The sequence below is a fragment of the Prinia subflava genome, chromosome 14 (assembly GCF_021018805.1).
Source record: "Prinia subflava isolate CZ2003 ecotype Zambia chromosome 14, Cam_Psub_1.2, whole genome shotgun sequence".
Lineage (NCBI taxonomy): Eukaryota > Metazoa > Chordata > Aves > Passeriformes > Cisticolidae > Prinia > Prinia subflava.
The window spans coordinates 1,210,534-1,236,816 of record NC_086260.1 but is presented as its reverse complement, the minus strand read 5'-3'; the positions used below and the strand labels follow the sequence as shown (position 1 = coordinate 1,236,816).

The following is a 26,283-nucleotide window of genomic DNA, read 5'->3' as shown; positions in this document are numbered from 1 at the left end:
CTCTCCCTCCTTCCTCTCCCTCCTTCCTCTCCCTCCTTCCTCTCCCTCCTTCCTCTCCCTCCTTCCTCTCCCTCCTTCCTCTCCCTCCTTCCTCTCCCTCCTTCCTCTCCCTCCTTCCTCTCCCTCCTTCCTCTCCCTCCTTCCTCTCCCTCCTTCCTCTCCCTCCTTCCTCTCCCTCCTTCCTCTCCCTCCTTCCTCTCCCTCCTTCCTCTCCCTCCTTCCTCTCCCTCCTTCCTCTCCCTCCTTCCTCTCCCTCCTTCCTCTCCCTCAGTATTAGTCAGATTTTACCCTGATATTCCGTGTCCAATCCAGAATGACTTCCAGAAGTGCAGCAGACTTTAGGAACCAGTTTTGTCATGGAGCTGATTTTCCTGGTGCCCAGCTGGCAAACACTCAGGGTTCTCCCTGTGTCCCCCTCACAGGTTTGGAGAGAGATAAGTTTGACAACAAGACAGTCACCTTTGAGGAGCACATTAAGGAAGAGCACAACATGTGGCACTATCTGTGCTTTATTGTCTTAGTGAAAGTCAAAGATTCCACAGAATACACAGGACCAGAGAGTTATGTGGCAGAAATGATCAAGGTGAGTTTGGAGCTTTCCTTTTGTTTTTTTCTAGATTAGACCAATCCATTGGAAGATCTGGTACACTGCTCTGTATTTTATTTAATTTATGTTGTAAATGTACTGTGAGTTCCCAGCCTCCAGAGCACTCTGTGTGTGTGCTGGAGTAGGTGACAGTGAGTGGTGGCAGCCAGGTACTCCCCATGGCCTGGATCAGGGGAAGAGAACCTGCTCTGCCCTAAATTCACATTCAGGGAGGGTATTTTCAAGCTGGTGGAAGAGTCTGAAGCACAACCAACAGGTTACAGCCTGTCCTGGTATAAATATCTCCAACTGACTTTGTAGGATTTGTTGTCATATGATTTGAGCTTAGTATTGTGAAAAACTGCAATTAATGTCTACTCAATTGGAAGGGCTTTTAATGAGAGAATTAAAAGCCTCATCTCTGCCAAGCTGCAGGTTCAGAGCTCCTGGAATTAGATCCGAAGCCTAGTCACTAATTTGTGTCTTCTGGCTGGGGAGCAAGAGCTGTTTGATTTATGCCATTTCAGTGTGATTTCTGTAGGGCAGAGCACTTCGCTGCCTCCCCTCCCAGCACCTCCCCTGGGGTGGGACTGGAAATCCCCCCCAGCCCTCTCCCAGGTCAAACGTGTTATTTTGGGGTCACCAAAGTGTCCGTCCTACTTCTGGATTTCTACCTCAGTAATGAGGGCTTAAAGAAATCTTGTGAGCAGTCACCTGACAGAGGATTAGCACAGTGAGATAACCAAGTGCATCACTGCTGCTTTCCAGGCTGCCTGATTATTTTGCTCCCTCCCTTTATCCCCCCGCAGCACGCGTGACTTCAGGGGGAAGCTCTGCATTTCTGAGGGGTTTTTGCTGCTAAAAGACCATTTTGTGTTGTGCTTTTGCTTCGAAAAGATGATTTTGTGCTGTGTTTTTGTTGTTGTTAAAACCAGTTTAAAGAAAGTTTCAGTTGGCAACCAATTCATTATTTCAGATGAACGGTTCGAATTAGATAAGAAGCAGAAATTAGTCACTGAATATGTTTGCATCAAGCACAAAAACTGGAGAACTTTTATGAGAATTCCCATTCATTAAGTGTCAGCAAGGGCTAATTACTGTGTGTGGATGGGAGTAGGGATAAATTATGCATAGCCAGAGTGTCTCATGCAGATGCAATTTTATGTAACCATGTGCTCTAGGTAGAGTTTGGAGGGTGTGTGTATTGGTGGGGTTTTGCATTTCATGAGGCAGTTTTAAATGAAGATCTAAGAGCAGGTCTCAGTGAGGGCTGGTGAATGTGGGGTGTAACTGCACGAGCGTGGAACAGGCAGGAAATGTGGATTTTACCTCGGTGCTCTGTCACCACCCTGCCCCAGGCTCAGGCTGCTGTGCCCTGACTCTGGAGTCTCTGCAGTCCTTGTACTCCTGAGGAGCCATTTGGCAAAGCTTACTCTGAAAATCAGTTTCCTTCCAGTGTCCTTTAACATAAAAACTTCCTTTTCTGCCCTAAATTCTGGTTGTAAAACATGACGAATCTGTTTCTCTACCAGGCCTGTTTTAAATGCTGCTGTAAGAGTCAGAAGTGCTTTTTTTTCCCCATTTAAGGTGGTTTTAGGGACAATTTGGGTGGGGCCTGGTTCATTTGTTCCTCAAGCTTTCTGTGTTCATAGAATCCCAGATTGGATTGGGTTGGGAAGGACCTTAAAGCCCATCCAGTGCCACCTCTGCCAGGGGCAGGGACACCTCCCACTGTCCCAGGCTGCCCCAGCCTGGCCTTGGGCACTTCCAGGGATGGGGACTCCCCAAGCTCAGCCTGTCTGGGCAGAACCCCACGAATGCAGAGGGAGAGAGCAAGGAAAGCCTGGAGTGTGTCCATGGGTGCCCAGGCAGAGGTTCCCTGGAGGTGCTGCCTTCCATGGCTCGCTCATGTGGCAGCCACCAGCCTGTCCCGGGAAGGCTCCTTGGGGCAGGGCTGGCGTTTAAAGGGATTTTCCTCCCGTGTTTCCGACTGAAGGTGGCACTGTAACATCTTGGATAGTGGCAGAGATGGGGCACGTCTTCCCCGGGCTGTGTGTGTGGGACCAGCTGCTGTCTGCTCCTGTTTTTAGGAGTTGGGGTGGGCAGCACCATGTGCTGCAAGTCCCACTGTGGTGGCAGAACACACCTCGGATGTGTCACCTGTGCTCTGACTCCCAACAAAAGACCTCCACAAAACTCTTGGATTTCTGCCCCTCGGTAAATGAAAGGAAGAAAAAAAGTTAAGAAAATACAATTTGAAAAATTGCCTTTGCCATTTAGTATTCGTGGGTTGTTCCAACACTACAGAACAGTAAAAAAAAAATAAAGAATTTAGGACACTTAAATTATATCCACTGTCAGTTTGTGAGTTGCTTCCAGTGCTGCTTGTACAGTGCTTTAAAGATATTTTAAGCACTGTGGTATCAAAAGAATCCTGGACAATTTCATTTATGCAGTTAGTGAATATTCAGGCGCCTTTAAGAGTGATCTTGAATTTTGATGTTTTCTTGTCTAAAAATGATGTGTGTGGAAAGGCAGTTTTGAGGATTCCCACTGCACTGGGTATGGCAGAGCTGGGTCTGGCCCCCTCCAGGATCCTGACCCCACATTAAGGAAATTGTAGCCTTGAAAGTCAATGATTAACAACAGTTCCTTAGTGAATTTTATATTCTTCACAGACAGAAGCTCATTAAGTTCAAACACATCACGAGGAAAGAAGTCAACAGGTACACTTGGAAACAGCTGAGTTTAGGGCACTGAAGACTGATCAAACCTCAAAATCAAAAGAAAAGCAGCAGTGATCTGACCTGAGCAGCCTGGGCTGGTGGGAGGTGTCCCTGCCCACGGGGCTGCAGTGAGAGGAGCTTTAAGGTCCCCTCTGACCCAAACCAGTCTGGGATCCTGGGATTCTGTGAAATAAAATCTGGTAACTGTCCTGACAGTGCTGCTGTGGCTCTCAGCTTGCAGCACTGTCACTCTCCCTCCCATAGCCCTGTTCTGGGACCAGTTTGGGGCTCTGGGGTCTGCACTGGTTTGGTTGAGTGCAGGGCCAGGCTGCCCTGGGCTTGTAGCTGCAGGTCCAGGCTGCTGATGGAGGCTGGAATTCCTCTCCCTGTAAACAGGGATAATGTTCCCTTTCATCAGCGAGGGGAGCATGTGCCTGCTGCGACAGATGATGTAAAACTCGGGCTATCTCAGGAATCTCTGCTGGGGATGCTCAGGGAATGGGGCTGCAGGGTGGGGCGGGGGAAGCTGAGCCTGTGCACACCCTTGGGTGCTGCCCTGGGCCACCCCTGCCCTGCTGCCCCTGCGAGTCGGGAGATGGCAAAGGATCTCAGCAGCTTGGCACGGAGCAGCTCCGCTTGGAGTGCATCCTGAGCCACCTCCCTGTATCCACGGAGTGGCACAGACAGGGCTCAGGATGTGGGAATGGTACAGGGATGATCTTCACTGCTGGGGTGTGCCAGCTCTGCTGGCCGAGGCAGGGATGTGCCCGCCTGACCCCTGCACTGCACAGACAGGGCTGGGCCCGTGTTGGGGCAGCGCTCATCGGGAGGGATGCTGAGGGAGCCTCCCGTGGTTCCCAGGAACAAAGGCCCCGGTTCTGCGAGGCTCTGCAGTCACCAGGAGGATCAGGTGATGTCTGAATAACACCCTGTGTGTGGGAGGTGGGGGGATCCACTTATCGCCTTGGCCAGACATTGACATCCACACCCCAGTGACTCATGTGAACTCCGTGCAACTCCCTGCAGATTAGTTCATTTAAATGTCTTATCTTCCCATCCTGCCCTGAGAATTCCTCCGGGAGTTCCGTGCCTTTGCCTGCAGTTGCCGTGGCAGCCTGGGCAGCACAGCAGCCCTGCCAGCTCTGCTGTCACCGGGCCCTGGCAGGGCCCTGCCACAGCCAGCTGTGTGCAGGCATTCAGGAGATGTAAAACCCCTCGCTCTGCACCTCTGCACAGAGAAAACCACACAGACACCCGGGGTTTGGTGCATTCCTAAGCTGTCTGCAGGCAGCACAGACAAATATTTGCATGCCCAACCCCTGCATCCCGTGCCCTGCACCCTGGGCAGAGGGTACGAGCCACGGCTGCCAGGGGCTGTGCATGCAGATGTGCTCATTAAAAAATAAAGGCTGCTTTAGAAAGGGTTGTAGCACAGAGCTTCTTAGCCAGCTCCTGCAGTTCCCCCATGTTTTCAGTCCAATCAGGATCTGTGTCATTAAGGACCTCTATTACAGAAATGAGGCAGAGGTGTCACGGTTGCCCAAGCTCCCATGTCTGGATCCAGGGCAGTGAATTCCAAATCTGGATTGTGTTGTCACTGAAAAGGAACCATTTACAAATAGGAGTGATGGCACAGATATCCTTAAAGGAGTTTGGAGTAGAAATGAAGGCTACAGATTTCCCTTTGTACCTGTTTCTGTGTACAAACCTGGGGGTTGAGGTCTGTTACTGGGCTTTTTCCTTGATGTCCCGAGCTCTGTCCTGTAGTGGAAAGTGTTTCTGATTCTGGGTCTGGGTGAGTTCTGATTCTGGGCCAAGGCACAGCCCCCTGGGAAGCAAAGACAAGGTTCCATCAGTGTCAGGCTTTTCAATTGCATCCTCTCAGCAGTGCAAGTGTGCCCTGCAGCCTTTCCCAGGGAGTTCCCAGCAAGGACAGTGACTGTGTCTGACACCCCAAGGGAAGGTGGATCCACCAGTGCTGGTGGCCTTGAGCAGTGGCTGTGTCCCAGCTCTCCATGAAATCCCCTTCAGCTGGAGATGGCCAGGACTGGCTTTGCACTGCAGCTCCCACGGCAATGACAAGGGCAGGCCAAGATACCTCCAGCCCAAAGCATTCCAAAAGGCCCTTAATGATCCCAGCACTGGTGAGAGACACATGGACATGAAATTACAGTCTGAGAAAGTGCTGGAAACTTGTTCATCTGTCATTTGTGCCTGGAAATCCTGTACTTCAGGCAGAGTCAAATAGGAGAGATTTGTCATATCAATATTGAGCAAACGAGCTGCAGACACAGGAGTGAGCAGCCCGTGCAAATGACTGGGTTACAGATGAGGAAATTGGGGTTTTGGGGCTACCAGTCACCGTGACGCTGGTGCAGCCTGGGAGAGGAGGAGGAGGAGGAGGAGGAAGACCAGGGAGGTCAGGATGTGACCTGGAGCTGACAGTGCTTAGTTTGGTGGTAAGTTCCCAACAAGCTGCATCTTGAGATAGCTGGCTGGAGTTAGCCAATATAATTACAGGGTTAAACAAGAAATCATGGCAGAGGCTTGGGAGAGCCAAGAGCGTTTGGCAGCAGGCCCTGGGCTGCTGGAAACACTGTGTCATCGGTGGGGCTGAGCCTTGTGCTCACACAGGGGAGGAACTCGTTCCACCCTTGCTGCAAACCAGGAGGAGCTGCACTGGGAGAGGGGAATGGTCAACCTCACCTTCCCCAGCCCTGGCACAGGGCAGCTGTGGCTGTCCCTGGATCCTGGCAGTGCCCAAGGCCGGGCTGGATGGAGCTTGGAGCAGCCTGGGACAGTGGAAGGTGTCCCTGCCATGGCAGGGGTGGAACAAGATGAGATTTAAGATCCTTTCCAACCCAACCCATTCTGGGATTCCCTGGAGTGCCTGAGCTGGCTGCCCCATGGGGGAGTGCAGGAAACCCTCCTGCTGCTGGCAGTAACCCCACTGGTCCAGTGCTTGGTTTTCCCTGATAAACCCCCTGGTATCCATGCTGGGAATCTTGCCTTGGCATCCCGGCTGACCAGACAGAGGTTTCCCTTGGGCTGAGCGTGTGCATGGAGCAGGCCTGGGTGGATGAAAGCAGAAGGAAGGGCTTGGGGCCAGCTGTGGGCAGTGGGATGTTTGCATAACGTGCTGGCTTTGGGTGGATCCCAAACAGCTGCCGGGGTGCCGTGTCCTGCTCCTGGAGCAGCGCCCGGGGACGGGGGAAGGTTCCTGTCTGGAACCCGTGGGTGATGCCCTGGGAACACAAACCACGGGGGCCAGAGAGCCCCGTGGGGTGCCCAGGGCTGGGGCGAGGCCGGCCCTGAGTCACGCTGTGACCCCGGGCGTTGTGCAAGAGGACGTGGTGACAGCAGCCACTGCCACCAGCTGCACTGCTCAGCCTGTGCTGGGGAACGGCTGCTGCTGCCCAGCTGTGGGCTGGGACGTGCCCTGCTTCACTGGGATGCCAGCAGCCCGGGGGAGGATGGTGTGGGGAGGTGGCCCTGTCCTTTTGGGAGGCAGGACATGCCCTTCAGGAATGACATCCCCACCCATCTGGGATGGGCTCAGGGAGCCCCCACAGCAGAGCTGCCTCAGGGCTGCAGGGCCATGGTCATCCTCCACCTTCGGGAATGGGGTCTGTGTTCCAGGTGCTCTGCCACCTGGGTATTTAACACAGAAAATGGGGTTATTGCACCCTAACCCTGTGTCATCAGCCTCCCGTGGAACAGCACGGGGCAGGTGAGGAGTTGAGAGTGTTCTTGTGGAGGGGGACACCACCAAGTGCTGGTTTTTATAGAGGGGAGAAGTGCAGCTCGGTGTGGAAGAAGTGATGGTGAGCCCTTTGCAGCAGAGAGAGAACCTGAAGTGGGGATTTTTCCAGGAAGCTCAAGAAAGACCCAAGAGGAGTCCCAACTCACCACAAGCAAACAAATGAATTCTCAGAGTGCTTCACAGAGCTCTCCTGTAGCTGTGTGGGTCTGATTTTTAACTTCCCATGACGGAAACTGAAATTTGCTGCTGCCACCTTTCCCTGCTTGTGTTCAAGAAACAACTGGATGTGGCACTCAGTGCTCTGGGCTGGGTGACAAGGTGAGGATGGGGCACAGCTTGGACTTGGTGATCTTGGAGGTTTTTTCCAAGGCAAATAATTCTGTGATTCTGTAAATGATGGCAGCTGCAGGGATTTCTTTTGGAGAGGGCTGAATTAGCCCTTCAGCACTCTGTGACTTTCAGGCAAGGCACAGCTGGGTGCATGGAGACCCCAGAGAGGGGCGGTGAGCCCTTGGGGAGAGGAGGGCCCCGCTCCCTGCCCTGAGCTGCCACCCCTGCCCAGGAGGAGCAGGGCTGGTGCCTCTGCTGGCACAGCTCGAGCTGAGGTCGCCTCTCAGCCTTTCTGAGAAGCAGCTCTTGGGCAGGAGGCGGGAGGAGCCGGCGCTTCTCAGAATGAACGGCGAGTGCATCAGCAGCACCGCTTCCTCTTCCTCTTCCTCGCAGCTCCCGGCGGGGATGGAGCCCCGAGGCTCGGCGGTGCTCGCCGTACAACAGGGACTTTTCCAGCTTCACCTAGAAAAGAGCTGCAACCCCAAACCCAGCCCTGCGGTCAGGCAGCTTCCGCTGGGCTGCTGCAGCGCTGGGGGCTGTGCCCGTGCTGGGAACGGGAGCTGAGGGCACCCCGGGATCCTGGGAATGGGAGCTGAGGGCACCCCGGGATCCTGGGAATGGGAGCTGAGTGTACCCAGGATCCTGGGAATGGGAGCTGAGGGCACCCCGGGATCCTGGGAATGGGAGCTGAGGGCACCCCGGGATCCTGGGAATGGGAGTGAGGGCACCCCGGGATCCTGGGAATGGGAGCTGAGGGCACCCCGGGATCCTGGGAATGGGAGCTGAGGGCACCCCGGGATCCTGGGAATGGGAGCTGAGGGCATCCCAGGATCCTGGGAATGGGAGCTGAGGGCACCCCGGGATCCTGGGAATGGGAGTGAGGGCATCCCAGGATCCTGGGAATGGGAGCTGAGTGTACCCGGGATCCTGGGAATGGGGACCTGAGGGTACCCCAGGATCCTGGGAATGGGGAGCTGAGGGCACCCCGGGATCCTGGGAATGGGAGTGAGGGCATCCCAGGATCCTGGGAATGGGGACCTGAGTGTACCCCGGGATCCTGGGAATGGGAGCTGAGTGCACCCCGGGATCCCAGGGCAGAGGGCTCAGAGAGCATCGGTGTGTGGGTGCCAGCAGCTGCCCATGAGCAGGGGCTGCCTCCCCTCTCTGGGCTCACTCAGTACCTAAAACACCTCCAAAGCCTCAACAGGGATGTGAGGCCTTTAAAGGCAGCCCAGGGCTGAGCTGAAGTTCAGCAGAAACTGGATCATGGAGATATAAATCTTTTATTGACCCCTGGGAGCCAGGCTGGCCCAGCAGGATCACCATCCCCTGACCTTTCAGCATTCCTGTTCCCTTGGTGCTGGCTCCGCTTAAATATTTATTTATTTGAAAGAAAACACCCCCACACTCCCAGCAGGGACAGGGACTGTGTGTCAGCAGCCTGGTCACATCCAGCTCCTCTCTGCAGGGCTGGGAGGGGCTGAACAAGAGGCTGGAGGCTTCCAGTGCAATCCAGGATGAAGAGTGTGTGCAGAAGGCAGAGCTGCGTCCTGCCGTGCTGGCAGCTTCCCTCTGTCCTCCCTGGGGAGTCCTGGGCCAGGGGCATTGCCTGGTGCCTGCATTTGCTGCATCCACGGGGATTTATCTGCCCCTCTCTCCCCGTGCTTTCCCAGCCCGTTTGGGTAGATGTCCCCTGGTCTCTTGCTGGGTGGCAGCCGGACGTGTCCAGATAAATTCCGTGTTTGGGAGGTGCTCACCAGCTGTGACCGGGGAGGCAGATCAGTGCAGCCCAGTCAGGAGGGCACTGGGGTGTCCAGTCCTTCCGTGGGGCTGTCCCTGCACAGGGAATTTCCAGTGAACCCTTTCCCAGGTGGGTCAGCCCTTGCAGGGCATTGCAGCTCCAGCTGAGCCCTGTCCCCAGCTCAGACACCCCAGAGGGCTGCGTCCCCTTGTCCTCAGCCTTCCCCGGCCCGTGGAGCTCACGTGAGGCAGGTTTGGTTTTCATCTTTGAACATTGCCATGAGAACTAGAGGTGCTTTGTTGGTTTTTTTCAAATCAAAGCCGAGATCTACCGACTTTGAGGGCTGGGGCTTTCAGAACCCCAGCGAGTATGGAAGCTCTGAGGAGGCTGCAGAAGCTGTGGGCGCTGTTTGATTTCACCTTCCGGGCCTGGAACGATCAAGTCACAGCCCCTGCAGCAGCTGCAGCGTTGGCTTAAATTGCAGAGTAATGCTGGAAAGTGCTTGGGGGTATTTGTTATGAAACACTGCAGGTAGGGAAAGTTGGTGCTTCCCTTATCCCTTTCATCCTTCTCAAGGATGGGGCCTGGGAACGCTCTGGGCATGGCCTTAGAAACGTTTTTGGCAACAAGGAGAATATTTCTGGAGCAAGAGAGGTGCAGGCAGGAGCTTCAGGGCTCTTGTGTCTGCCTAGAAACCTCAGGACATGGGCCTGAGGGTCCAGGCAAACCTGCAAATATAAATTGCATTTTAGTCTAACTTTCCTCATCCTCCATCCTTGTTTCTTCCCTGGAGGAACAGGGGGAAGTGCAGTTGGTGTAGTTGGTTTTCTCTGCCTGGGAGATGCTGGACCTGAGCTCAAATGTTGAGCTGCCCCCTCCTCCCTAATGAGGCTTTTACTACAGCTGGAAGAACACAGTGCAGTGCTGCCTGTTCCTCCTGTTAAACCCTAATTGTGGGACTGGCGCTTCCTAAAGTCCAAAATATTTTGGCACTTGTCTTGGTAAAGGCATATTTTTTTGTACATAGATTTTTTTTTTCTCCCTTTTATTAGCAGAAACCATCTGCCCTGTAAACAGAGACCAGGAGCAAACAGCCTTCCTGGCAGTTCTGCATCACGTGGGAATGCTGTGGTGCCTGCATGGGAAAGGGCCTGCTTTCTGCCTTCTCATCCTGGCAAGAGGAAACTCCAGGCAGATCAGAAGCAGCTAATTTAAGCTGATGAGTCTTGGCATCGCATCTGAATTGCAGAGAGGATGTGACTGGAGCTCTCTGTAGAGGTGCACAGCCCTGATTAGGCAGGATGGATGCTCCTGGGAGTGAGGGGGAGCGTGGAGGGGAAGCGGGTTGGAGCTGGAGGTTTAGGCAGGGAATGACAAAAAGCCAGGAGTGGCTGCAAAAACAAGCTGAGAGCTCAGAGAAGAGCCTGGCCAGCACAGTGTGGGGAGCCTTGGTCGCTGTTCATCTGCAGTGTTGATTGATTTTTGGTTAACATCATCCCTTGGTGTTACTGCAGTCACCCATCAGCGTGCCTGGTGTGTTAAAGCTCCCCAGCTGGGAGGGCACACACAGCCTTACCTCAGCCAGCCCCAGCTCAGCTTCCATTTCAGAGCACATCTCCCACGTGGGAGGAGAACCAGACTGGATGGGAAACCAGTTTGATGTTGAACTGTAAGGTGTCAGGACGTGGGGTGCACCCCCTCCTCTTTTGTGGCTTTCTGTTCCGCTCTTGCCTTTATTTTTAACATCTCGGGTGTGTACACGAGTGCCTGTGTGAGCCTCTGCAGGCTCCTCACACTGAGAGCGTGTCCAGTGACATTCCTGACTGAACTTCAGCGTGGAACATTAGAGAGTTTGTGTGGCTGAAGGAAAACTCTACAGGCAGTGCATTGTAATGTGTCTGTCCCATGTTCTAGCCTGAAGCAGACAGTCAAAATATGAGTTTCCTTTTCATTAAAAAGGAACTATTTCAGCTATAGAAGAATTTCCAGGTAGAACTTGGTTTCTTTTATCAGAGAGCACAGCCAGGCTTTGCTTGACCAAAAAAGCAGAAAACCTTCCTCAAACACAAATTAAAAATTGTAAGATGGCAGCGGATTTCTAGCACTGGGAAATGCTTGTCCAGACGTGAAATCAGGCTGGTTTAATGCCCAGCGTTTGTGCATTATCCTGAGGTGTGTGTGAGGCAGCCAGGGCTGGGGGCAGCAGTGGCTGAGAGGAAAGGCCAGCACTGAGCAGCCCCAGTTCCCAGCAGCGCCTCGGGCTGGCACTTTGCAAACTTTCCAGTGAGATGCAAATGCAGATAACTGCAGATGAGCACAGAGCTGCCCATCCGAGGAATGTCCCGTGGCCTCAGAGCTCTGTCAGTGCCCTGCTCCCGGGCAGGTTTTCATGTGGATAAAACGCTAATTTGTGCCCTGGTGTGTGATCCTCAGGAGAGAAACCTGGACTGGTTCCCTCGCATGAGGGCCATGTCACTGGTCAGCAGCGACTCGGAGGGAGAGCAGAACGAGCTGAGGAACCTGCAGGAGAAGTTGGAGTCCACCATGAAGCTCGTGACCAACCTCTCCGGGCAGCTCTCGGAGCTCAAGGATCAGGTAAGGGATGGGCAGTGCACGGCTCCTGCCAGCCCCTGCAGGGGGTTCTGCAGCTCCTCCAGACCCCAGGGAGAGCTTTCCCAGAGTAACTCGGGGTGAGGAAAGAAGTGAACAAGCCAGGTGTCCCTCCAGAGCCCCCTGCTCCCGCTGACCTGCCTGGTGCTGACCCACCTGGCGAGTTCCAAAGCAGCCACATCAGAAAGGGAGAACTTGTGTTAAAAACATCACCAGAGTTAACTTAAATCAGTCCTGGCTGGTGCAGGGAGCCTGTGTGTGGTGTTATTGTTTGGGGTTTTACCCCAAGGAGCTGAGCGCGATGCTCTCAGCCAGAGGCTGTGACAGTGACACCAGGGCTGTGTCACTGTGTGCACCTCAAAACCCACCGAGAAACTGGAGAAGCACCCGGGTGGTTACTGGTGGTGCTGGTCCCTCCGTGCTGTGGCTGTGCTGCTGAGCAGATGTGATTTGGCTGCTGGCACCCTCAGCCTGCAGCTCGCACATCCCCAGGAGAGGCTTGCACTGCACCAGGCGCTGCAGCTGCTGCGCTCGCAGACCTGCAGGGCTTTTCTGGTGCAGCAGCTCCTCTGCAGCAAGAGCTGCTTGGCCTCTGCCTTGGCTGGGCTCTGGGCTCTGTGAGACAGAGGCAGCAGGGCTTTGGCTGGTGTTGTCCCGAGGGATCCCAGCCTGACTGCAGGGAGCAGGGACAGCACTGCTGCCTGCGCTGGCAGGAGCTGTTTGTGGTGGCTGCTTCTCTCTGTGCATTAATAACCTGAGCCAGATGGTTCAATTAGTGAATTTATGGAGCTGTTGGCACCGGGTGGGATTAACTGCTGGCTTGCCCCCGGGTGGTGGATGGAGCTGCCCGGGGCAGGAGCTCTGGGTCAGTTCCTCTCCCAGCACCAGTCCATCCCTGCTGGGCTGGCTGGGTGTCCCCAGGAAGCTCTCCTGTGCCAGGGGCCCTGGCAGCCAGCACTGCCCGAGGCCCAGCTCTGCCCGTGGGCTGGAGCTGACCCTGTCCCCAGCCCCTGGGGAGCACAAGGAAGGATTCCTGTGGGGACTGGAGCTGCCAGCCTCGCTGCCCCAGGCTGTAATTAGTTCCCAGGCACGGTGCCACGGAGCCCCTTGCTCCAGTTGGTCTGAGGATGGAGGGCAGAGGCAGTTGCTCTTTTGTCTGGGCTTTAATTCTTGCTGGGCAGTGGTTTGGCTGTTCTGCCTGGAAACAATTATCCTGCCCATGTGTCTCGTGTGTCCCTGCTGAGGGCTCTGACTCCAGGGGCTCTGCAGGCACAGGAGCCTCCCCAGCAGCCTCAGGACACATTTCTTTCTGGAGCTCGCAGCCCTCTTGGCTGACCAAGCACTAAAACCCTTCCTCGCTCTTTGTGAAAATCAGAATGAAGGGTTTAGCTTTTAGGGAGCTATTTGACTGTAAAAGCAAGAGAGGAAACCAGCTTCATTAATGTGGTGATAGCTTTTAGGAATTCCCTTAAGTACCATTACTGAGAGCCCTGCTGAAGATGCAGGATGCTCCAATTATGTGACAAAGCCAGTATATCCCTCCTCCTGATCAGGAACTGTCTCCAGGAAAGGAACCAACTCAGGGAATTTTTATTTGTATTTATTTTCTCGTAATTAAATAAAGGGAAAACCTCTCATTCATTTGCTCTTCAAGCTCGTTAGGTTTCTGGAGACTCTAATTATTAGAAGCTGAGTTTTAGCCCGCCTGCTTCCCCAAAGTGCACCAAGAGCCATTAAAATCCTGATCACTTTAATTCTGTGCAAAAAGATTACACCATAATTGTCTGCAGCAGCAGGGGATTAGATGTAATCACCCAGAAATCCTTCCCAGCGCCTCCCCCGGTGTCACCGAGTCCAGGGACACTCCTGGGGACAGGCCCTGGCTGGGGACAGCCCCCCTGAGCTCCAGGTGTGACTCAGTGACTCAGCAGGTGCCGTGTCCAGTGGGGATCCTGCCCCATCTCCTGCTCCTGCCCCTCCACACAAGCGTTAAGCATCGTGCAGGATTAATAATGTTCTGCATCGAGACTAAAATTGCATTTCTCCCTCTTATTTATGGTTAGTTGCTTCATTCTTCCCTTTTTTTAAAGCCACATCTTCTACAAACACCTGCACCAGGGTGCACCATCCCTTTTCCACACAGCCTGAAAAGTATCTCCTGCAGTCCCTTTTCATTATTCCTTGTTCTTTCCATTTTTATTCCATGCATCCTCTGGATCAGTTTATTGGCAGTGTGAAGTTGTGACTCTCAGTTTGCCCAGTGAAGATAATGAATGTAAAGGGGCAGTTTTAAGCCAGGTCCTGGTGGCCTGCCTTGATTTCCCCTTGTAGGTTATCTTAGAAGCAGTTTGACATTCAGGTTTAGCAGAGGGTGGGTTGTGTGTGTTCAGAGAGCCCTGGGGAGGCCCCTCTCCTCCTGCTCCCATTCCCCGTGAAGCATTAGGGGTTTTTGTGGAGAGAATTGCAGCAGTTGTGAGGAGGAGCTGGAGGTGTGCCCTGGCCTCAGGAGGCTGCGGTCAGCACTGGGAGAGGGAGAGCAGCAGCTCTGCCTCCCCTGGGGCCAGGCAGTGAGCGAGGTGCTGGGCTGAGGTCAAGGTTCATTATGGTTTCAGGAGGAATGAGGTGTTTCAGCCCTTTTCCTGGTGGTTAAAGGAGTGCACTGGACACTCAGGGGGTGTGGGCTGTGCAGCACGTCCGGCCCGCGGGGTGCAGAGGAGCCTTGTGGAGGCTCTTGTCCAGCACTGCCCCTCTGGAGCAATCCCCTTCCCCACAGAGAACACCACTGGGGCCACCAGGACACCCTGCACCAGCTGGGGAACTCCAGCAGCGCTGAAACTGGGGCTTTAAACAGATGCACTCGAGTGGTTTGGTGGTGACCAGGGTGGTGTGGCTGGGTTAACTGTTGGATTTGATCTTGGAGGTCTTTTCCAACTTCAACAATTCCATGATCCCAGGTGTGCTAGAAATGAACCAAACATGTACATGCCACCTCCCTTCTGCCGGGGTTGCCACAAGCAGTGACATTGGGTGGCATTTGTCATTAAACAGCAGCGACTGGAGAAGTTAAATGGTGGGTGTAGGTGGAAGGAGCAGCAGGAGCAGGGTGGCAGTGTTGATCATGTGCCTGCTGTGCTGAGCCCTGGGGGTGTGGGGGCTCTTGGGGGAGCCCAGGTGCCCTCGGTGGTGCAGGGATGAGGCTGTCCTGGCACTCCCTGTGAGCCATCCCACATGTCAGCTCCTCCTTGGCTGTGGGATCCAGCTGTGGGATCCAGCTGTGGGATCCAGCTGTTCACTCCCGAGCCCCTGCCCAGCCGCACTCATTCCTCACATGGCTTATATAACTTGTCAGAAACCTCCCAAAGTTTTAGAAATCCAGAGTGGAGCCATTGGGTTGTGGCCATTTCTCAATATCAGTGGTAACAAACGGATCCATTCTCCGCTCACGGTTCACCGATCAGGAGAACGTGATTTAATCACTGGCAGCAGACGGGGAATGCCGGGCTTCGGGCCGTGTGGCAGTGAGGTGGTTAAGCCCTGCTCGGCAGGCGGGGAGGGCTGTTGGCTCGCTCCGGATGAGAGCGGGGAGTGCTCGGTCTTTTCCAGCAAAGGCAAGGGTATTCCCAGCCTGCCTGCGGGGCTCGCCCCTTTTTCCGCCCTCTCCGTCTCGTCTGCTGGACGGGTGACAGAGAATTCCTGGCGGGGGAGGTTCCTGAGGCCGCTCCGGGCTGGCCCTGGCACAGCAGGCGCCGGGCACGCCGGCGGGCTCGTGGCCATGCCCGGGCGGGCACGGCGGGGCTGGAGTCACCCCCTGCCCCGGGAGCTGGCCGGGCACAGCGGGCCCTGGGCGGGCTGACGCACAGGAAGCGCCGAGGCCTAATGAGCAAACTTGTTAATTTTCCAGATGACAGAGCAGAGGAAGCAGAAGCAGCGCATCGGTCTCCTTGGCCACCCCCCGCCCGTGAATGTGAACCTGCAGCAGCAGCCGGCCTGAGCTGGGAGGGTCCGGCCCCTCCGGACCCCCGGAGCACCCCCAGCCCCGAGGCTGCTCCCCGACCCTCCTGTGCATCCTGTAAATACCCTGGTTTTATACTTAGGTGTACATGACTGCTACTCTGTCGAGCTGGGGGCGCGTGCGTTGTTAGAACTGTTGGCACGGGACAGAGGTTAAACTTTGTGCCAAAACTATCAAAATTGCCTTTTCCTTGGAAGGACTAAAGAGAGGACCTGAATTGCACTTGAAGAGATTATTTGACTATGTGACATGTATTTTGTATTTAAAAAACAAAAGAATAGAATAGCTAGTATTTATGTTTTTATACAATTGTGCAATATGAATTATGCAATCACAATATATTTGGAACTCCTGAATGTCCTAAAGGGAGTGCACATCTTTGGATCTGGTGTGTCAGTACAATGTAATAAATGGTATAAAATTACAGGTGTAAATGAGGCTGCTGCAAAATTGTGTAACTGGTGATTTTTTCATACCCTTGGACATTTTTGTACCATGTGTGTAAATATCTTGCAATGCCATATTTGTTGCCTCTTCCTCCCAGGGATGAAGCTGGGACTCCATGAGCTGTTCAATTGATATTGATTAAAGCAAAACATTATTTTGAAGCTTCCGAGTGAGGAAAGCAGGAGGTATTTTTCAAGAGATTTCTTTAGAGTACTGAGGCTAGAAGAGCTCCGGGTTTTTTAAATGCTAAGATTTCTTAAAGGGAACTTTTTATGCAAAATGAAGTTTGGAGTGAGGATGCACTGCTGGCGAGTCGGTGCAGTCTCCCAGGACCGAGCTGAGGCTGTCCAGGCTTTGCATTCTCAGCGTGTAGGATCCTCTCCTTCTATTTTTTCATTAGAGACCTACGTGCCTGCTAAAGCTTTAGCAAACAGGCACTGCACCGACTGAAACGTGTCCTGTAGCTGAGCACTGATGTGTGTAATGCTTGTGTGAGAGCCACTGGTTTGAGGCTGCTCTGTCCCACCCCTTCCTCTCCCTGTCCCCTTTCATTCGGTCACTTTCTTTGGTTTCTGATTCTCCAGAGTGTGAAAGGAAACTTGTCGGGTTGTTGTTTGGTTGGTTTTTTTTTTCCTCCAATCCGCTGCATAGTTTTATACATGGACCTCATTTTACAGAAGCTGACTTCTCTGCAATACTGTCTACAAAAGAAAAAAAAAAGAAAAAAAAGCTACAGACAGAGCTATGAAAATTTGTAAATGCATAAATATAGGTATTTAAATAAATGATGCAAAATACTCTACGGTCAGAGGCTGCTGGTGGTTTGTGTCCCCTCCAAGGTGACGTGTGGCAGTTCTGTCACACCCACTGTCCTGGGGTGTGGGTCACAGGGGCCTGCCAGGTAAGGATGGGGCTGTTCCCAGTGCCCAGAGGGGCAGGGGTTGATTTTTTTAAAACCAGAGCATGTCTCTCCTCCAGCAGTGAGAGGCACTGGCACCCAGGGAGCGTCACCTGCGGTCACTCTGGGTGGGGATACTTCATACTCTCCCCACTGGTAGTTTAGCTTTGTGGCTGTCACTGGAGCATGTGAGAGTTAAAAACCCCTCCAGCTCCACGCATCGTGTGCACAGGAGCGCTGCTGATGGGGTGTATTTGATTAAGATGCAGCAGGAACTACCCTGCACAATTAATCATCTTTCATCTGGTGAATGCACACACACTGGCTGAGGTGGGTGCATGTCCCCGGCTCAGGTCATGGGGAGAGGGGAGGGCCCGAGGGGGAGGCAGGAAGGAGGGTGGCCTGACCAGCAGTCTCCCAGCCAGATTTATCGGGAGACTGTGACTCCTTAATCGCAGCTATTTCCATAAATATCTCCTGGCAGATCTGCCTTCCCCTCTGCAGCAAGGTGTGTGCAGGGGGAGCGCGGCTGCCGCCGGCGCGGCGCGCTGGAGGAGCAGGATTGCGTTTGCCCTGAGCAGCAGAGACACGTACCTGACTCACTCCTTCCCCTGCTGCCATCCAGGGATGAGCAGACACAAATTTGTCAGGCTTCCCGGAGCCTCTGCCAGTCAGGTGAGAGGGAGGTGGCTGAGCACAGCCTGAGAGGGCACCCCTGAGGATGTGCGGCGTTGCTTCATCTTTACCTTAAAAAGGCAGAACCAGCGAGAGCTCAGCCCTGCTCTGCGACCCGTGTGAAAGCAGCAGGGTGGGACCCGCGCCTCTCACCGCGGCTGAGCCTGCCCAGAGCTCTGGGACATGCAGAGAGGGAGGTTCCCTCCCTCGGCTGCAGCTGCAGCAAGAGGAGCAGAGCTCGGCCCCCACCCCGGCAGTGGGGATGGAGCTGTGAAGAAGGTGGGTGGTTCCAGGGGTGGCACGGATGGCTCAGGAGGTCACACAGTGTCCCCAGCCTGGGCACAGGCTGTGTCAGCTGGTCAGCAGAGGAGGGTGACTCTGTTCCTCCCCTCAGCCCACGAACAGGTCATTCATGTCTGCAGATTCATTTCTGCAGTGACATTTGGGACATTTCATGCATGACCATCAGATTTTTCCTTTTTTCTTCTTTCACTCTTGGGTTTCTAAGCTTTTTTTGTTTGTTTGTTTTTCTTTCTGGCTGAACTCCTCTGCCCATGACGACTGTGCCAGCAGAGGCAGGGAATGGTGAAAACCCTGCTGGGGCTGGTGGTGGTTCTGTCCCTGCAGCTTCCGAGGTCAAATCTGTGTTAGGACTTCCCCATTCTGGACTGAGATCTGGTGCCCCATGGCAACTTCCTGATCTCACAGAAAAGCTGTGTGAGGGATCTGCTTAATTTCCCCATTTGGGGTACTCTTTTCCACAAAAGCTGAGTATCTCTGACATCACAGAAAGCTTTATTCACAATTGTTGGTCTCTCAAGTGAAAAAAAAACCCCTCCAAAATCTGAGAGAGGCATCTATAATGTAAGCTTAGGTCCTGCACAGGAGGGAGCTTTTTGGCTCTAAAAAGACATTGCTGACGTCCAGTAAAATTGATGACTGGATGACAGACAGATGGCTGTTGGTTTAAGGATTAGATTGAAACCAGGGAGGTTCCACCTGCCCTGCACACACCTGGGTTTTCCTTTGGCATCAGGTTTCATTAAGCACGACTGCTGCATGTTAAAGTTTGGGACCATGATTACTTTATCTCTTAAATAAGAACTTCCATTCGGAGGTGGAAATCAGAAGCGCCCTTCTGAAGAGGAAGGAACAAACCGAATCTACCAATTTTGCTAATAATGGAAAGTCCTGGAGGGGAAGGATCTCCCTGCATTCCTCAATTTGCATGACTGGCTGAGTGTGTGGAGGAGCCTTTTCCCCGCTAATGAAGCAGGTGACATGCTAATCTAGGCAATGCAAATAACTGCTCTGAAAGCACAGCCCGGCACCGCCACAATGGCAAATTCAAGCCTCATCCTCAATTTTGCAGCAAATTGGCGGCGGGCAGGACAAAGGAGCCGGGATTGCAACCTCGGTGCTCGCGGCGGGGCCTCGCACCGGGGCGCGTGTGATGGAGACCTCCTTACATAATGGGGGCTTGATTGATACCGGGGCAGTCATAATGCAGCTCCACAGCAATCCCCCTCGTCTCCCCGGATGGGAAATGCTCCTACACACACGCCTAATAGGGGGTTTAAATTGCCCATTGTATTTCCGAACAAGAGAAACTTATTTGGAGCACTTTCCCATTTCCAACACAAGCTGAAGACGCTGCCTGTGTGTTCTGTGTGCTCTGCAGAGCCACTGGCTGCAATTCCAGCATGGCTCAGGTGGGGATCACCTGCTCCAGCATCCCTGCTCCATCCCACAGCACAAGGCAGGAGCGCACAGGGGGGCCCAGGGGATGCCTGTGGAGCCCCCCCGTGCCAGAGCCAGTTCCGTGTCACTGCCCTCCCCACCAGGGACGCACAGGGGCCACAAGCTCCTGCTGCCGGGGCTGGCTCCCTGTTTTCTTGGGAGACTCCCTGGCCGCGGGCCAGCACGGCCGGGTTCTCCCACGCCCCGCTGGAAGTTCCGTGCCGAGCTGTGAACTTCCTGGCCCGGCCAGCACAGAGCGTAACCTTTACACTCAGCACAGCGCGCTCACTTCTACAAACACACTGACCGGGCTCTGGGCTGCTCACGACGGGCTGGGGATACCTGCAGTAAAACCAGGACAAATATTCTTCTGAGTGAAACTGGCATTGTCACTGTGACATAAGGAGTAACTTCTGGAGAGATGCTGTGCTTCCCCGTCCAATTTTTTATTTACTACCTTTCCAACCCTCTTTCAGACTAAACATGTTAATGAGCTGAATGTCAAAACCACCCACGAGTAAACTGAGCTGTCCCATCCAGTAGGCTGATGTTGGTTTGTTTTTAGTAACTAGCAAGGATGCTGGAAAACCCCTATAAAGATTTCATTTTTAACAAAAAGTACCAAAAACTCCACCAGTTTTGCATCACAAAGTTGTGGTTAAAGTCAAGATTTGAGTCAAGCAGCATGTCTGTGGTTTTTGTGGGTGGATGCATCTCGGAATGACTATCAATCTGTCAGAGGGAGATCTGCATGTCATCTCTGCATATGACAAGCAGAATCTGCAGTGACAAATATCTTTCCAGTACTGGCTGCGCTGAGCCTCGTACCCCTCCTGCCATCCAGAATCGCCAAGTCTTGTCAGCACGTAGCTTGAACCTGGTTTTTTCCTTCTAAACAGACACAAACAGAGGAAGGAAAGACAAATACAGAGCAGTGCTCTGGAGATGCCACTGAACACCACTGCCAATGTGTATAGTCACCCTGAAATTGTGATGTACAGGCAGGAGATGCCACGCTGGACACTCGGACCAGAGCAGCCTGCCCAGTCCTGGCTGCTTGTCTGCAGTTACGTGTGAGGGGGACATTTGGAATTGAAATTGTGTAAGGAAAAAAAATTAAAGAATAACTCTGGACCGAATTAGAGTAACTCAGGAGAATTGGAGCTTGAATTGCATGGAGAAGTTTGCAGGAAAAAAAATGCAAAACAACAAAAAAGCCCCCAGAAAATCTGATTAATTTAGAGCTTAAATGCTGGTGTGGAAGTGCCCAAATCTTCTCTCTGTTTTCAGGTCTCCATGGGAGAAACAGGAGCAGTTTGAGCCAACACAACACAGGAAAAAAGCCTGAAATTCAACAATAACCAGGAGATGGGAAAAGCACCCTGTGCGCAGCCGAACTCCCAGTGCTGGGATGCATCCAGAGTCTGTGTGAGAACGCACTGACAGCTGGATAAATTGCCTGCAGGCAGGTGCTTCCCCAGGAGCCCCACAGAGCAGGAACAGCCAGACCCATTTCCAGGCAGCCCTTCCCTCCAGAAGCACAATCATCCCTCAGACCTGTCTCTTTCTCACCCATTAGTGCTCCTCAGCTGGCTCTTCTCACCCTCAGCCCTTTTTTTCCCTTTGTTGTCTCATCTCAGGAATGTCTTTGTAGCTCTTGCTTGCCCAGAGCCCTTCCACTGCCTGGAAATGGTGCCTGGTCCCAAGGGAATGGGCAGGAGCAAAGCCCGTTCCTGGGCTTTATTGAGGCAATGGCTTTGTTTTCACTTTCCTTTTCTAGCGCTGTGTAAATACACGGAACACCAAATCTGAAGGCAGTGAAGAGTGGAATTCCATCTCTCTTGCATGTGTTCCAATATGACTCTTAAAATAGTGGAGATGCTGTGTTATGATTTCCATCTCGTTTGTGTCCATAACACTGTTTTTACGCAGCAGAGATGGAAACACAATCTGTTAAGTCTGTAAGAAACTTTTCCTTATGAATGATGGGTGCAAACATCATGTACAATCACATTCCAGGAAGAAAATTCTATCCCCTCGGTGTTAGCAACCCCAAAAGGAGCTAAAAACTGCAGCTTGCCTCTATTTACACACCACGGGAGTTTTCACATCAATTTAATCACAGGATGATTCATTATTCACTAACCAAAGAACCATTATAATCAAGCAGAATCACAGAACTGTTAAGGTTGGAAAAGTCCTTTAAGATCATCAAGCCTATGGTCAACCCAGCCCTGCCACCATGTTCACCATTAAACAATGTCCTCAGTGCCACTTCCACAGGTTCTTTGGGACACTTACAGGGATGGTGACCCCTCCACTTCCTTGGGCAGCATGTTCTAATTCTTTACAACCCTTTCTGTGAAAAATTCTCCCTAACATCTAATTCAAACCTCCCCTGGTGCAACTTGTGGTTGCACAGTAACACAACTACCTGCAGGACCCAAATCACAGAGTGTCTCCCAAAGTGGTGGGAAAACTGCCCCACATCTTCAAGAACATCTCTGTGTGATGCTGAATTTGGTGTAGACCTTTGCAATGTGGCCCTGTGACTGGCTGCCTTTACTGATAAATGTACTTATTGCTTTTAATTTGATTTTTTTGAATCTCATTCTGGCTCAAAAGGTCACCTCAGTAGCCAGCAGACTTCTGCAGAGAGCAACCTGGATTGTGTCCGCTTAGATCTAGAGCTGATGAGAGAATTAAGCTGTTTAAACCCAAAATGCATGGAAATCCAGCCTCACCCTGGAGACACCCCCAAACCTAGAGCAGCTCCAAGTGTGGAAGAAGCCAGGACTAAGGCTACGGAAAACCTCAAACGAGCAGGGCTGGCCGGGCAGGATGAGTCATGCCCAGGGAAATGCTGCTGCTGGGCTCCTCCTGAATGAGCTCGCAGACTTCCTGCTCTGCTGCGTCAGGAGCCTCTCTCCCAAAGGTGTGTGTTTGTGGTTGGCAACCAGAGCTCGTTCCCTTTTTTCCCTAAAATTAGGAAGTGGGAGGAATAGAAGGAAATGGTGGCCTCCAAAAACTGCTCAATGTAAATGCTGGGAAGAGATGGAAAGGCAGGTTCCTCACAGCCCTTTGATGTCAGTGCCATCACAGCCACTCCTAAGTTTCTTCCTGGCCCTGTGAAAATTTCCTGCAAGAGCCAAGGGCAGCAGTGCAAAGGATGGCTGGGATGAATGGATGGCCCTGAAGGAGCCTCTTGTACCTCCCCAACCAGAGCAATCCATTTATGGAGGGAATGCTCTACCAACAACCACTCCTCACCACTGGCACAGATGCACAGGGCAGGGGTGGAGAGGTAAAAATCCTTGGCTGTTGTCAGGAGCAGGCACGGCTAGCAAGGCTGTGAGCTGCAGGATCCCCTCGCCTGGGCAGGGCTTTGAAGGAATAAGTATCCAAGGAAGAATAAAGCAGCTCCTATCTCAGGGACATCGTGCTTTTACCTGGCTCTTCCAGGCTGCTGCCCAGTGCACACTGTGCTTTGCTCCCCACCTCGCCCTGGGCAGAGCTCCCAGCTGTGATTCCAGCACAGAGAAAAGCAGCTGGAAGGGTGTTCTGTGCTGACCAGAGGCTGCATCCCTGTGCCAGAGGCTCCATCCCTGTGCCAGAGGCTCCATCCCTGTGCCAGAGGCTCTCCTGCCTCCTTTATGTACTCACCTTTCTCTCCCCATCACCTGTCTAAGAACTGAAACCCCAAACTCAGGGTCTGAGTTGGTGCCTACAAGGTAAGAACACAAACACTCGGATTTTTGCTTTTCAGGTCTTTTCTAAGCCTAGTTCCTGGTCTTTCTGTGAGTCTAGTACTCAGTCTGACATGGCTGTAGGAGAAAGTCTTGCTCCTTACCCACACCCTTAACCTAATTCTGAGCAACTGGAATTGCAAAGCAAGAGGGAAGGTTACATGCTTGTACAGTACCTGCAGCGCTGCCCCCTCCCCTCTCTCCCAGCCTGTCTCTCTGGGAGACCAGGGTTACCTCAACCTGTGCCAAACCTCACATTTTATAGAGTGAAAAAATAAACAGGCAGAAGGTTCAATTTTCCCGAACCAAAAGCCCAGAGGTGGTGCATGAACTCGTGCAGGAGCAGGCCGGGCAGACAGTGTGAATCAGAGGCTGGGTGACTGCAGGGAGCAGGAAAGCCCTGGTGGCAGGCGGCCAGGCTGAGGCACAGCTCCTGCAGCATTCCTGCCCATCCTGACAAACCCCTGCGGGCACTGCTGAGTAACAGTGGGAGCTGGGAGCAGCAGCCCTCAGCCAGTGGCTCCTCTGGGGTGACTGTTCAAGGAGCTCTCCGAAAGTGAATGGCCCTTAAATTCACAGCTGGGGTTAGGTTGTGATTCGAGCCTGTCACCCACGGACAGGAGCTGTGTGTGACGAACAACTGCGTGTGAACAGAGCAGAAACACCAGGGTGCCACCTCCAGAGAGGAAAAGCACCTGGTTTCAGTTCTAGATGCCCTTGGGCCCAGGCTCAGCTGCTGTGGGCAGCAGTGGGTCAGGCCCCTCGCTGCTCCCCAGTGCCACTGTCACCATCTCCAGGTGCAGGTTAAATTGTGCTGCTGGCCTACCTGCTCACCTTTGTACGCCGTGTTTACAGTAAGCACGGGCTGGCTGATGTCTATAAATTATTGCTCTTGCGTTACACTTAGTCCTTACTACACCTTTTTGGGGACGAACTTAATTTTTAACTCCAAATCCAGACTGACATAAATCATTAAGCCACCCATCCTGCCCAAATTAATATATTGCAGTCTTTTAACATATAGAGGGAGGAGCGTGTGTGAGCTGCCTGGGAGGGGTTTGGGGAGGAAAGGGCATTTCTGCTCTGGCTATTCCGATGCTGTCCCCCGCAGCAGCGGTGACCGTAAAGGTTAAGCCTGCCACAGACTATTGTACCCAGCGGCACTGCTTGGCTGGGCTTTGCAGTCTAATTGCCACTGACCCCGTGACAATGAGGTAATGTCTCTGCCTCCCGGGTCAGATAAATACTGCTCATTTTATAACCACCAGACGCGTTACCGAAAAACAGATAGGAAACGACCCAAAGTCCCATGATCACTACAACTTAAACTCCACTACAGCTGTTGCTCTTGTCCCTCATTTGAATGCTCAGGGGTTTTTCTCCCAACACCCACTCAGAGGCAGAGCTCTTGCCCAAACTCTGTCCGGGGATCTTCTCCTCAGGTGGCCTCACCCGAACTAAGGGGGAAAGGTAGGAAAATGCCAGAGTGGAAGGATGAGACTGGCAGGACATAACGGGGCTAAAATTGTCTTCCAAAAGATTTCTAAACCTCAGCCACCAGAGCAAATGGGGTGGGAATTCAAGCAAGGAGCTGTGCCGGGGACCGAGAGCCAGCACCCTCACACAGCTCCAGGGAGCTGGCAAAGCCCCCTGAACACCCCAAGTTCAACGCTGCCGGTGCAGCCACGCTTCAGCCCAAAGTCCTCGGTGCCACCTCTCTCCCCCTGCCCCTTGCAGCTCCCGAACCACGGGGCCTTTGAAGATAAATGCCCGAGTGACGCCAGAGTGACGGGGAGGACTTTGTCCCCCTCCTGCAGCACCAGCGGGACACAGGACAGTGATAACCCTCACTCAAATCCATCCCTGTCCTGAACCCTGCGCTCAGCCAGCCCAGCCTCCCTTCTTGGAAAGCGGCGGGCAGGGGGAATGGCACGGAATGCTGAAGTTGTTTTGCTGGAGGAGCAAAGCAGCTTTCCTCCCCTGGGCCCCCACAAACTCCCTCCAGCACCGCCCCGCATCCTCAGCGCTGGGAAAAACAGGGTTAAGATAAACCCGACAGTCGTAAACCAGAACCTGCAGAATTAACCCTAAAATATTTGGAGACATTAACCCAGAATGACCAAGAAAATCATGTCCTTTTCATTGCTACATTCTTATTTTATATAAAATACCCCCAGAGCTGATAGCTGGTTTTGCTGCTATTCAGAATTTTACCCATCTACTCTGCTGTATCTTTGGCTTGAGAAGTTGAGGGCTTTTTTTTTAATGCTGTTGAAAAATGCTGAGATGAAAAATATTTTTTCATTCCTTACCTGATATTTACAATAATTTGGGCTTTATAAATGTCTGATTTAAGTTGTTTTAAGCCTTTCTTATCTTGACATACTGTCCCCTAATTGTAAACTGTGAATGTTATGAAGGAGTGGTTCAAATTCCAAACGCAAAAGCTTTTTAAAGTAATTCACCTAAAATTACCTTTTTTCCCCTCACTCTGGCCATGACTCAGCAGTGTTGATTTGCATCGGGCTGGCACTTTGCGTACAAGCTACAGAGAAGTGATTTAAATGCAAAATGGTCAAATATTTCACAGCCCTTCTTTGACCTCCTCCATTGCTGTACTGCCAGTTTCTCTTCCACACATTTTGGTGGAAAAGGTGATTCCTCACATGGGATGTCAGAGATTGTTCCAGGCTTCTCCACATTGCCATCACCTCTCTGCACCAGCCCCGCAGGGATTTGGATTTGCCATCTCTTGCACCATGGGAAAAGCCTCCCTCTCATTCTGAAGATAAACACGTGTTATAAAAAGTGGCCACTGAGTGGAAAAATTGGTACAATGAAACAGAAGTGTGTTTGGGAAAGTCACTGGTACTTGGGAAAGACGCTGGTACTTGCAGTAACCATTTGTTGATGCACTTAAAAACCTTTTTTTAATGTAAGAAGCCCTGTGTTGTAGTCAACTTGCTTTTTAATGGCATATATATATAAATACGTATATATATATATTAA

General features: G+C 52.6%; 1 protein-coding gene across 5 annotated transcripts in view; it reads left to right on the top strand.

The window, feature by feature from the left end:
• ITPR1 (inositol 1,4,5-trisphosphate receptor type 1) overlaps positions 1-17,017 on the top strand; it is a 155,322-nt gene extending 138,305 nt beyond the window's left edge. For all 5 annotated transcript variants that reach the window (XM_063411837.1, XM_063411835.1, XM_063411836.1 and 2 more), the window contains 3 exons: positions 423-583; positions 11,580-11,741; positions 15,658-17,017. In XM_063411837.1, coding sequence (XP_063267907.1) covers positions 423-583; positions 11,580-11,741; positions 15,658-15,747 — 413 coding nt within the window. In that variant the 3' untranslated portion in view covers positions 15,748-17,017. The remainder of the gene's footprint in view (positions 1-422; positions 584-11,579; positions 11,742-15,657) is intronic.
• Positions 17,018-26,283: the final 9,266 nt, after the last annotated feature.